This window comes from Sphaeramia orbicularis, chromosome 5, assembly GCF_902148855.1.
Source record: "Sphaeramia orbicularis chromosome 5, fSphaOr1.1, whole genome shotgun sequence".
NCBI classification, from domain to species: Eukaryota; Metazoa; Chordata; class Actinopteri; order Kurtiformes; family Apogonidae; genus Sphaeramia; species Sphaeramia orbicularis.
In genome coordinates, this window is record NC_043961.1 from 47,722,168 (window position 1) to 47,735,818 (window position 13,651).

General features: G+C 37.0%; 1 protein-coding gene across 1 annotated transcript; it reads left to right on the plus strand.

Moving 5' to 3' along the window:
* Window positions 1-133: 133 nt before the first annotated feature.
* On the plus strand, window positions 134-12,400 carry shisa4 (shisa family member 4). Its single transcript, XM_030134223.1, has 5 exons — window positions 134-429; window positions 2,099-2,276; window positions 5,416-5,552; window positions 7,189-7,380; window positions 10,493-12,400. The coding sequence occupies exons 1-5, from the start codon at window positions 333-335 to the stop codon at window positions 10,531-10,533; spliced, it is 645 nt and encodes a 214-aa protein (XP_029990083.1). The 5' UTR covers window positions 134-332; the 3' UTR covers window positions 10,534-12,400.
* Window positions 12,401-13,651: the final 1,251 nt, after the last annotated feature.

Below are 13,651 nucleotides of genomic sequence, written 5' to 3' on the forward strand. Positions count from 1 at the left end.
GTAAAGAAGCATAAGTACTATCTTATCAGTGATGTAAAAATATATATTCATGGTATTTAAGGAGTGAGTCACATCAGAAACTCCTTTGTATTGAGCCAGATCGTATTTAATTCCAACTTTTCCTGCGGCTCCTGAAGGTGACGTCCTCCTGGTCCCGGGTGAACGGCGTCACAGCCGAGATGTGTCATTTCGACGAATAAATTGCTGATGCTGTCCCGTGTCTCATGCAGTTCTGTGGGCATTATGAGGTCTAAGAACGACCACTAGTCCGAACACTGCGGCTTGTTTACACAGATGAGAAGCCCCCTCTTTAAATCGTTCTTTCTCGGATTATGTTTAACGCTATGAGGATGAGCTCTTCGACAGGCAACATGTCCCTTATCGCGTTGACTTTGGCGCTGCTTACCGTCGTCCTCTGCACTTCTCAGGGTAAGATTACGGCTCTTCATCCAGGCCGCACCGTTAGCTAACGGCGGAGGACTGCTCCCCCGGTTGCGCGGCCGCTACCATGTTTATAGATGATAACCTACGTCTGTAACGGTGAACAGCCGTTCTTCGAACGCCATTCAGCGTTACAGCAGAATGTTATTAACGCTTCTCTCCGGTTCTTTATTTAAACCCGTAACAATTTAGGCCTGGGTAAATGATAACTAGAGGTTTAACATTTCATTGTTTCCTTTCTTTGCAAGGTTAATGTTACTAAGTTTAGCTAGCATTTAGCTAGTGAGTCATTGATTGTAACTGATTTATATATAGCCTTGTTAATTTGCTCCATTTTTAAACTAAGTCAATTAAGTAAATAAGAAAGACCTAATACTGTCAAACGCATTACTTTAACTACGTTGTAGGCTTAATAAATCAGATATCTTATGTTTCTGAATTAATTTAAAGCTACTTGCTAATTCAGTAACGTTTAGTCACAAATATTACGATAGAAGCGGCAATACATGGAATAAACTTAATTACTTTTTACGTTGTTAAAAAAACTATTTTGCTGAGGGGAACAAATTTGATGTATTTTTACATATATTATCCGCTAGCATCTGATTTTATTTTTTCAGTTTGTTCCCATTGCTTTAATTTACACGATCCTCAACAAGTTAATAGCTTTGATCAGATGAATACAGATCTAAAATTGATATCTTTGACAGTTAAGTCTAAAGCTGTCAGCAGGCATCAGTATGGCCTTTAACTACTAAAATAACTTGATATTAAAAAGTAACAGACTACTTTTGTATCCATCAGTGTTGAAGACAAATTTCAGAATAACTTCTGGTACTTGTCATCCCTTAGTGAATAACCCATGTTCTAAATCTGTTAATGTAGTTTCATTCCTTGTTCATCCAACAGGAAAAAGCCTGTCAGGTCCAGTTGCTGTTTATCCATAGACAGCCTTTTTGTGATTATACTAAAGATAATGCACTGAATTTGTCCCTTCACTCCTAGGTCTCTCAAGACAATGTAACTCCAAACAGCCTGCACAATGTGGCTGCGGGGAAACAGGCTGTAATTAAATGAGCCTTTAATTCTATGTTAAGAAAACCATAATCATACCCACTCCTTTAAGTTGTGACTTAAGATGCTGATGCTGACATTCTAAGTTTCTCAGAAAATACTGTTAGATTGGACTCTTATTTCTCTCAGTTCTCCCTTTAAAGTAGTCAGTTGTACACAGATTTGGTTTCTCATAGTGGCACAAACACTGTGCGTGTCTTTGTGAATCTCTCAGGTTCTTTCCTTGAGCTGTAATCAGTTTCCATCCACTGCCACAGGAAACCTTTGAATAATGCATTATGACTGGCCTGGAATAAGAAAGACGTAAATAAAGAACTGCCAGTGCGTGGTCAAAATGACTGTTTATTTTTTACTGAAGGCACAACAAAGCAGTATTTTAAAGTGTGCGGGAAAACAAAGACAGTAGTGCGTTGGTGTAAGAGATAGTCAGAGGGAAGGCAGTTGTTTACACAAGTCTGACCTCCTTCCTTATTTATTTATTTATTTTTTTAACTCTGTGTCTTTTTGCCTCCTTTACATCTTCTTGTTTTTTTTCCCTGTGGTGTCATCCTACCTCATACTTTGCATTGCACTTGTTTCACAGTCAGTGGAAATGAGGACTGCCTGTGGTACGTGGATAAAAACGGCACCTGGCACAATGGCTTCGACTGCCCTCTCATCACTTTCTGCTGTGGGAACTGCCACCGGCGCTACTGCTGCCTCGACGCATTCAAGATGATCACGGAGAGGGAGCAGAAACGCTGCATGCTCTTCCAGTTCAGGTGGGAGCAGCAGGGTTTTAATTTAATGACTTATTTATTATTTTACTTGACACCAAGAGTCAGAGACTGTGATCACAATTCAAGGCTGACGCTCCAGGATCACATATCCTGCAGTCACTAGAAGCAACAGATACTTCATTGTCCTTATGGGGAGATTTTTAGCCACATTTTAATGACTTAGAACAAATAGCAGTAAAATAGCTTAAATGACAACAGATGTTTTCTAATTGCCATAATTTTCTGGGGTTGAAAGGAAAAAAAACACTATACTCTAAAGTATAGGAGCATTAGCCTACATTTTATGTTGTTTTGTAAAACATATGCATAAATGACGTGTCATTGCATGTTTGCACTACTTTAAAAGTCAGTACATCCACACACAGATGTATAAATACTGTACAGACATGTGTCAAAATATATTTTTATATGTAGTAACTGATAAATAATTGTAAATATCTTCCTTCCTAGAGCATTGTCTCAAATGTCCACTTTTTCCAGAGCTTTCAAATCTTTTATTACCATCTTAATCAGTACTGAAAACTGGTTCAGTTTTTAACCTGTGGCCATAGTATGAATCTTAAGTCACTTTTTCTCTGTTGGCCTTGTCATATAACCATGAGCCATTCCCATTTGTTGATGGAAAAATTAGACAGTAACTTGAAGAGCAGTCCAAAGTTTTGAAAAATAGGATTATTTGAGAATATTTGGCCACTAGTAGTGTTAATAGTTATATTTTTATTTTTCCTCATGATTTCCCTTAGTCTCAAGATATTTCCTTAAGTAGATGATTACAAACTTCAGTCCAAATTGACTCATATTTTACTGTACCAATGATATGTCAACATGAACCCAAAAAAAATCAGATAAGATCTGGTGTCACAACAATACATGGGTCATGGATCAGTCACCCTTTAAGTCTGTGTAAAATAGATATTACTGTATTCTGAGTTCATCAAACCACAGAAAACGTTTGTTCTTGACATTCCAGTCAAGTTCAATTGATTAGAAAAATCACCCACTTTATAAAATAGTGATGATGTAAGTGGTATTCTGAGCTGTGAAACAATGGAGGCATGTTCCCTGCAAGCACAGCCAATGTCAGGGAAGCAGCAGCAGCCTCTCTCAAGTGTCAAATACCATTACAGCCTGAAACATGGACTCTCATGATCATTTTTATTAAACTTATTCAGTCATATGTTAGAGCCAGCAGAGCAAACGGACACAGCCAGCGTTGTTCTTCTTAGTCTGCTTTTTCGCTGAACCATCCATGGACAAACTGACGAACATAAAGGCTATGTCTTATACTTTCATCAATTGCCTAAAATTAATAGGTTTATTTTGGCAGACCTAACCAAGGAGTTACTTTGCCAGACTTGGAAAACAATAGGGATCAGGTCACTTTAACCTCCTTCACCATTACCCACCCTGTTGTGTACAATGGCACATCCAGAAAATCAGTTTACAAAACACATGACCAAATGATCCTGTTTAGGAGGACCTGTACCTATTGTTTACACAGCAGATGGTAACACAGAAACCTGACCTCAGACACTAAACTTCGACTTCTCCATTACAGCTCAGTCACCATGTATTTTTTTATTTTTTAGTTCAAGCAATGTTCATCTGAAGCCATTTCGGGCCCCCACAAGAGTGAACAAAACACAAACGTGAAAAGCAGTTCAATGGTCTAACTCCACCATTAACAACTATGTAGTTTGTCACATTTTCTAACATGTTCAATGTATTTATGAAGAAATATTTGTCCTATACACAGATCTTGTGTTCTAAGTAGAACACTTATTCACAAAGCATTTAATTTCACTGTATTTTATTTCTAGCTATTTTCTCGCCTTATGGTCTTTGTATCACTGAATTGCCTTCATTGAGTTGTATCAGTTTTTTCTCAATCCTAGTTCTTGTTTTAATTCCTACAGTAAGTCTTTAGATTTTATGTTTATGTGTATGTTTCATTGTAAGGACATAAGATGAACTTTATTTATGCCCTATGGCTTTTAGCATCTGTTGAGGTTTCAGAAGGCTCAGGTGTCCAGCATTTTCCACAAATTTGTAGAAGACACATGAGAGTTTGGAATAAAAATAAAAAATCTTTTCATCTTTGACTGCTGTTATTATATCTCATACCTGCATACAATCATAACAGCAGTGGTACGGAGTTTGAGCAGATCTTAAACAACTTCCCATATGTTAAAACACAAAGCTTGCTTAAGAAGCTGACTTTGGACTAACAGTAACTACAAGATCTGAAAAAAGTGTTATTAGTTAGTTTTGATGCTCTACAAATTGATTTTACATTAATTTGGCTCATAATTCTGAGCCTTATAATTGCAGGGAAAACCCTGTTGTTATTTCTACTTGGCTGTATTTTAAATGAGACTTCTACCACAGTATAGTCAAAAACTAAATTTAGGCTGAATGAAATTCTTTCTTTCAACTCAAATTATCACAAATAAGTAAGATGAATATGAAGATACAGTAAAACTTCTGTATTTACATGAAAGAAATGTCAGCACTTTTCCAGTTTCTGCATAAAAGATGAAAGCACAGAGGCCCTAACGTGTCCCTGCATCTGCATTTGACTAAATGACTTTGCATCAAACCTCACTGTGCAATAATTTCTCATTAGTTGTTTAATCTCTCTCTGTGCCTTTTAGTGGTGCTTCAATCCAGAATCCCCTGTGAGTAGTCATGATAGTGCTGGACTAAGCAGGCTTGTACATGAGATACTGCAACATGCTGCACTGTAAACCATCCGTCACTATCCAGTAGTAGCAGACAACCTGCAGCTTATTAAGCCCGATGGGAGATCAGATCAGTGGGCGGCCAAGGCTCCGCAGATGAAATGGAGCGCTTTGTAGCTTTACTGAGACTATGAGGTGATGGAATCTGGCAGCGGAGGGTGAGATGCAGGGCGCACGTCATTACCTCAGATGTGATTTCAGGGTCAGCCTGAATCGAAGGCATCCCTGTGCTTCACATCACATCCATCTCTGCTTTTAATCCTCTCTAAAGTCAGTCACAGTCAGAGACATAGGGGAAGGAACAACATGAGGCTGGAGGATCAAAGTGAGAGTGGAAATGCTTTGTTACTCAAATCCTCTTCTCTTTTCCTTCCTCCCAGCCCCAACACTTTAGCTGGCATTGCCTCATCTATTCTCCTGTTTGTGGCGATCATAGCCACCATGGTTTGCTGCTTCATGTGCTCCTGCTGCTACCTGTACCAGAGAAGGCAGCAGAGGGGCAGGACCCCCTATGACGGTAAACAACTTTTCACTTTTGTAATGTTTATGCAGGTGACAGATGCAAAGCATTTCCCTCCACAGCAGCTTGCACATACGGCTGTCATCATATTGAAATTTTACTTGATTATTAACTGTCTTACAAATAAATGTAATTAACCATTTGTTTGTCTTTTCTGCTCATTTTAGCCACACATTGGTTTATTTGTACACATAAAGTACATTTGATGAAGAAAAAGAGCCACTAACTGGCCCTGAATAGTAGAATACATGTGTTAAAATGACATTTCAATCAATCAGTTTTATTTGTATATCACCAAATCTTAACAAAAATTATGTCATGACACTTTACATTTAGAACACTTTACATTTAGACTTTAGACATTTTTAGACTTAATAAACAGAAGTTGTGCAGAAGTGCTTTGGTATTATTAATGGATTTTCAGGATTTCTGAATTCAAATATTTTGAAATGATGAAGCCATAGTGATTATGTAATGTTATGTAATTTCTTGATTTATATACTTGGATTTGATCAAATGTTTCCAACACATGTTTTGTACCGTTGCGAGACCAAACTATGATTGGTCAACAGCTGGAAAAACACTTTTGCACACTGTTCCATAGTGTTGTGGATTTGTGTTATTTATAACTGCGATTGGATTTTTATACTCGTGGTAGTATCACACATCTGTAATGCTTCTCCCAAACAAAAAAATTGAAGAGCTTTTCATTGTTACCAAATATAAATATTACTTCACAGATGTAGAAAGGAGGATTTTAACATTTTAAAAATACAAAGTGATTTATCTTGCCTGATGAGGTATTTGATAAAGTAAAATGCTTACTTTTTTAACATGGTAATTGTCATTTTCTTCAATCTTGTCATTAAAATTCCCAGTTGATGTGAAGTTATTTTACTAGAATGAAATGATTTAAACATAATGTAATAAAACTATAAGCAATTTTATTAAGTTAATGTTTTTTTTTGTTTTTTTTTCCTTTTTGAAATCCTCTGAAGAAGCTGAGTTATCATCTATATTATAAAAGCCAAGTGGTCTCTGTGTGTGGGCGTGTGTCCAGGGATTCACACAAAATCCAGAAAGAGCTGACTGCTGCAGTTTGACATACTTAGTATTTTTGGTCAAGGAAGAGACTAACAAACAGCAAGTTGATAGGGCCAATATTTTGGGAGATATTAGTAATTTTGGAATACAATAGCCTTACAATCATGTTGCTATGGCCAGAACACTTTGGCGGTGACTGCTGGACAAATGTGATACAGCATGCACGAATACACAACAGCTTAAAAACTGCCTCATCTAGAACCTGTGGATCCCCATGGGTCAATGCGGTAGTTCAATATTTGTGTGGAGATTTTATTGTCAAAGTTAACAACTGAAATGTTGTATTTGTAATGCATGGCATTTTACATCATTTGGTGATGTTTTGATTGTGAGACAAGCAGCAGGAAATATATGCTGTGTTTTACACATGTAAATAAATAAAGATATCAAGATGAATTGGGCACAGCAATAGAAAATGGTGGTTAAATATGATATTTTGCATTTTTACACTGATGAACAAAAGCAATGAGTATCAAAATAAGAAAATGATTAAATGTAACGGGCCATCTTATACATTTTGTACCCACAGCCCAACAGATCCCAATGGCCAGTTACCCAGTGGAGCCCATGTATGATGCTTATGGCAAACCCCTGGGACCGTCTGAGTATCCACACGTAGGTTATCCAATGGCGCCCCAGTACCCCGGCATGCCGCCACAGTACCCTATGATGCAGCCCGGACCGTATCCACCTCACCCAATGGATCCTGCATACAGTCAGGGTAAGAATGGTACTGAAATACTGGAAGGAAAGGTTAGGTTCGAAATGTTCCTGTGGAGAGTGAAGCCTTTGACATTCTGACACATCTGTGAGCTGCTCACCCAGACAGAAAGGTCAACTCTGGAGGCAAAATATCTCATACTATCAGACAAGTCGCCCTGAAAGTTTTTGAAGCATATTTATGATCTGAAGTGGATAAACACTTCTAATGAGTTGAAAATAAACATAACTTAAAGCAATACCGTACAATGTGGCATTTTTACACTTTCCTTTTGTAATCTTAAAATGCTCGTAATAAGCATTTGGCAAACTAAAATGTAAAAAAAAAATCTAACAGGTTTTGAAACTCAAAAATGTTTAATTCTCATATATTTCTGATAAGTATAAGGCTAATATAAGATATATTAGCCTTTGCTGCCCCACTCAGGAGAGGTGTACAGGTTAAGGGGCGAAACACCTGTGACCCTGAGATACCTGCTGAGGATGCAGAAGGGGTCCCTTGGAACACCGCTACACACCGCCAGCTCGAACCACAACATCCTTAGTTGCTACTCCAGTCTTTGCTTGTAGCAAAGCACCTTCGGTGTTTACTTTATCTTATCATATCATAAGTCTGACCAATCATTTTATTCGGTCTGAATAAAATGATTGGCTGAGCCTGGCTGAGCCTCATGTCAGTCATCCATTATCCAGTTCCGCATCAGATAGTGGTGCCTCTGAATCTGATGTTTCATTTGTGCTGCTCCTCCTGTCCAGGGATGTGAATGGACAGGACTCAGATGCATGGTGTTGAAGGGACAAAAAGGATTTATTAACAGAAACAACAACCAAGGGGAACAAACCAAAAAACAGAGTCCGGTGAGAGAAGGATGGAGATAAAGTCTGGGAGTCAGGTGTACTTGACTTTGCAGACACGTCCACCCAAAGCTCATTTTTTATGACCGTGGGACATACATGATGTCACACAGTGTAGGATGATAAATGTATGGACTATGAAACCTCAAATGTCTACAGACAATGTGCAGACTCCGCACCGCTCACAGTACAGCACAGTACGCCCAACTATAGCCTTTATTGTAAGAGATGAGGCGCAGTGAACACAATGATCCAGCGCTGCACAGACCAGACCCTTAAATACAGGGTCTCTTAATGATAAAGGAGCCCAGCAGGTGCATGATGATGTGTGTGATTGCTGAGGGAGGGATCTGTAGACCTCCACCTCCACCTCCGCTTCCACTGCATGTGTTAGGTGAGGAGGGGAGCGTCAGAGCTCAGGCAGGGGGAATTGGACGGGGCTTTGGAGGGAGGCGTGTTGTTCATGTTTAAATTTTTACTAAGTGCTGTCAGACATGCCAGATCGGTAGGTATAGCTTTAATGTAATCTAACTTTGACTTTATCCCATAAATGAAATTTTTCCTCATCTGGTTATGCTGTCAAATTCTTGGGGAGAAACTGTCAGCATGATCTTTAATAAGTAAAACACTTTGAATATGGGACATCCCAGTAGCTCTTTCTGTGGGTCCAAAAATGGTAACAGTTCCAGTTAAAATGGTGTATGTAAAGTTTTTCTAAAAAAACAATGTAGTCTGTGTGGTGGTGTATTAACCTGCTGAGACCCTGTCCTCTGCCTGCTTTTTCTGTTTCCCTCTGGTTTTGCTGTGTTCAGGACATTTCTGGACATCGACCTTTGGACACTGAGTTTGTATCTTTAGCCAATTAATAACAGCATGATGCCTGGGTGGAACAATATCAAAACCAAAGCCTCGGTTTCATTCCACCTGTCGCTTGTCTCTAACACAGACCTGTCAGTCAGATACGGACATCAGAGGAGGAACTGTGTACTTGGATTGTATTTCTAGAACGTTCCTATAGAGTTACATGATGGTGTGAGCAGGTGCATATGTTCAGAACAGAAATGCTATGGAAGAAGTATAAAATAAAATTATATATATTTCTTTTTTTTCCCACGCTATCTCTAACTCTTCCAGTCTGTCTTTTCTCTGCCTTGTTCCTTGAGCAATTTGCAAACACAAATGACAATTTTTAACCTTTAACTTATATTTTACTTTACATTTTTCAAGGTTTTTAAGGAATTTTTTTTATCGTAACAAAAGTACAAAACAAAACCAACATGGAACTGACATGCACTAATGTGTATGTTTTATTAAAAAAAAAAAGTAATTGTAGAGGTAATGAGTTTAAGTGGTTTCTGCTAACGGAAGTTTTTCATCTAATGAGTATTCAATAGTGCATTTAGTTGAAAACAAAGAGTTTGAAGCTTGGTGCATCTAGTGAAGTGTGGAAAGCATAAAGCCACTTACAAACCAACCACCCAAAGGCCTGCCATCACCCAGTATTGATCTGATTTTACATCAGGAGAAACTCACTCAAGTCAGACTACAGTTTTTCTGTTTTTCTTTGTAGCTTTTGTACTTATGTATTAATAGGGATATGAAATATTTACTAGCATTTATAGTGGTCTTAAATTGAACTTATTAAATCCTGCTAAAGGTTTCCATCCGGCCCATTGCATGATTTTACAAAGTGCAAAAATTACACTGAAGATATTAATAGTCAAGGATGTAGAACTTGTTTTAGTTCGGCATAATAGTCCTTTAACAATAAAATGGTAACAACGTGAAAATTAAGTGCAATTTTAACAATATTCTGGCTGTTACTAAATGCTTTGTCCATTTGTAGGTCCGATCTGCAAGTTGTGTTAATAATAAACTAACACATAATATTGTAGAAATTATTCTTATTTTAGTTCTAAATTCCAAACTTCAACATTTCAACAATATACAATATTGTATGTAATGCTCATGTACAAATGATAAATTGAGGCATAATATTGTTAAAATTGCACTTTTTCCTGGTCATTTACATCTTTTTGGTGAGAGTATAGTTTGTAAGTGTAAATCTTTTCATAATTTCATGTTTTTTATTGACCTAAAACAAAGAGAAAACCTTGGAGTTGTCATTATTTATAGGTTATTGAGCTATTATTTTAATGATTTGGCCAGCTTCAGATTGAATTGGGTTGAATGTGAACTAAATATGAACTAAAATGACTTTGACTACCAGGTTCTAAGATGACTTGTTTTTCTTGCAGCTCCTCCACCGTACTCTCCACCTCAGTATCCTGGCCATTGATGAGCTCACCTCTAAAAACACACAGCAAGGAAACAACAGCAGCCGAGAGAAAAGACTGTTTCAGAAGGGGAAGGCAGCACCACTCTCTCCATCTCTTTTTCTGTCTCCTATCTCAAACCACTCACATCAACAACAGCCCAAAATGACAGCTCCACTAGCAGAAGTTTGCTTGCGAAATAAAACCAGAGGCACTGAGAGGTTTTTCTTTTTCTTTGTCTTGTTCATGTACAACATTGTCTTACTTTTCCCTGGAATCTTTACGTTCTTTAAATTCCCCTCTGCAACCCGACGCCTGATCACTCCCAGTTGGTTTCACAGAGGTCGTCGCACAATCCACAAAGCGAGGACGTGTCCGGCCACTGTCACTTCTACTGTGAAACACTCAAAGACAGGGTGTACCTAAAGACAGGGCTCAGTACTTTATAAGGAGGGAATCTCTATGGATTTTTAACAATGTAAGTGTCCTCCTTTATTTGTCAAAGGGAAAAATGTTTCAATTCCTTAATTTTTTGTGAATTTGACTATTTGACAACTGAGGCTACATTGCAGATCATTCCGACCCATTCCACAGATATATTATGTGATGTTTATGTATATCTTTTTAAATGTTGCAGAGGCTTAAGTGAGAAACAAATAGGGATGTTATGGTTTTGATTCTTTTTTAAGGCGGTGTGTTTGGATCATAGATTTTCTGGATTTCCTGCTACTCTTCAGTCTGTGTAACAATTTTTGTCACCTTCTTTCATATTTGACTTCACATACATAGTATGTTAGCAGTATGCGTCTAATGTTAGCATCTTTGATGTCAGCATGCTCCCCAGTCCAAATGATCTGCCCTCTCCTGCTTCTTTGCTGGTTTTAAATAAGAAGTTAAGTCTGTGGATTAATCTCATTATATCAGGTCGGAGGTCTGGCAGTGGAAGTTCACGTAACATATCAGATCAGGGGAAGTTGCAGGTCAAAACAATATGTCCCGCCTTACGATAAGTAACAATAAAAAGTCAAATATTAACTTGTTAAAATTCATATTTTGTAAATCTGTTCTTCTGCTGAATATTTTCTGATGTTGTAACAATTATTTAAAAAAAAAAGTATACTGTAACATAAGATAAGATGGTCTCCACATTTGACTTGTTGTCATTGACATTTAACTGTGAATGGGTACTCACCTCCTGGACTAAGCTACAAAGCCAAAAATAACACTCACTGTTTTCATAAATGAGATTTTCTGTTTTCAAATGACAGATTCAGGACTTGTAAACTGCGAATAATTTGTAAAATGGGACAGGGTTTTGCATCTTGATCAGAAAATAATGGTCCTGTGCCCTTTGTAAGATTTCTGAACTGATGTCTGAAGCATGGGTTGTATAGTTAATGTCTTTTTACTAATAGGAGGCGTCTGACTGATGTTTTCAGGGGTAACACACTGAATAACTTAACCTTGAAGTACTTTTGAAAACACTGCTGATCACAGAGGAGGCTTTCTCCCATGATTCCTCAACACTTTGTTTCACCGCTTAACCTTGCGATGAGTCAAGTGTCCAGTAGATTACCCCGTAAATTATTTATCCTGACGGCGACATCCATGTGTACAGATTTGTTGAGCCTTTGTAAAGCACAAAGAGAAAACTGGAATTTTCTTTGTAAGATGCTTTCATATGTAGTTTGACATACATTCGCTTAATGATGTTTCTATTTATTTGTGCTTCAGATCAACTCCATGAGTGTGTTTTAACAAACTGAGATCAGTTGCGAAGTAACTTGTCTAGATATGGCTTTTTGTCTGTTGTCAGATGGATGGTAAGACATTGTATTATAAAGTGAGTTTTTATTTCTATTAACATAAAATTTAACTTTGGAATGTAAAGTCTGCTGTCTTTCATTTTGGTTTCAGTATTTTACTCTTAAAGGAATTAGTTTTCCAGCAGTTGTACAAAGTAGTGAAGTACTTTAACTTTAGTACTTTTACATGGGTACAATTTAGATTTACTGTACTTGAGTATCAACACTTCATGCTACTTTACATTTCACATTTTAATTCATCTCAGACTTTTCACTCCACTATATTTATCTGACAGCTTCAGTTACTTTTCAAATGAGTGTTTTACACCATGGCTTATATAGTAAGATTTTAAAATCTAGACTCGATTCGTATATCTTTTAAACACAAACAGATGCCTACTTGTGCATCAAAAGTAATAGAATATCATAGAAAGGTTTTTCATGATTCAATTCAAACTGAATATTTCATATATTTTAGATTCATTACACATCAGATTCAATATTTCAATCCTTTTTTGTTTTAATTCTGACTTACAATTTATAACTCCTGACAATCAAAAGTAAAGAGGAAATGTTCAACTTTCTCCAAATATTCTATTACTTTCACAGCTACACCAAGTACTGAGGACCTTCGTATGCTTCCTACCATGGTTTTGTGTCAGTTAATGTTTAAATTGTCATGTCACCAAAACCTGAAAACATTGTAAGAATTTTTTTTCCTCTTCTTCCTGCTCAGATTTGTCTCTTGTCTGTGTTTCCAAAATGTAACTTACTTGACTTAAAATGTTTCAAAACAGCTCCACCTACAACAGTACCAGGATGCAACAACAGATACTTCACTATTATTAATCTAATAATGCCACATACATATAAAGATGGACCAAAGTAATACTTCTATTTCTACTTCTTTTAATTTTGCTGCTAATGTCTGTTCTCTTTCTCTTATAGGATTTATCATGCAGGACTTGAACTTGTAATGAAGCATTTTTAGATTTAGGTTTTGCTACTTTACATGGGTAGAGGATTTAAATACATCTTGAACTACTTTTTCAAAGAAATCTAATAAACTTATACACTAAGTTTAAAATGAGGTCAGTTTTTGGCCACTAGATGTCCATATTTACCTCCAAAACAAATTCCAGATACACTTATTTGGTTATCTGTCAGCATTATCTAGTCCATAAAAACACCAATTTTCATACTTTTAATTCTAGGTGCTTAATACATGCATTATGTTGGACTAATGTTGCACATTATATACATTATCATGTTAATTATTAGTTAACTAATAGTGTTGGGGAAGTGTTGAAGATGGAAAAAGTTGCTAAAAGATACA

Bases quoted from the DNA above. Each gene is read 5' to 3' on its own strand.
- shisa4 (XM_030134223.1), top strand. From the start codon at position 333: ATGTTTAACGCTATGAGGATGAGCTCTTCGACAGGCAACATGTCCCTT. The intron at 430-2,098 runs GTAAGATTACGG...CTTGTTTCACAG, and splicing joins CGTCCTCTGCACTTCTCAGG to TCAGTGGAAATGAGGACTGC. The intron at 5,553-7,188 runs GTAAACAACTTT...TTGTACCCACAG, and splicing joins GGGCAGGACCCCCTATGACG to CCCAACAGATCCCAATGGCC.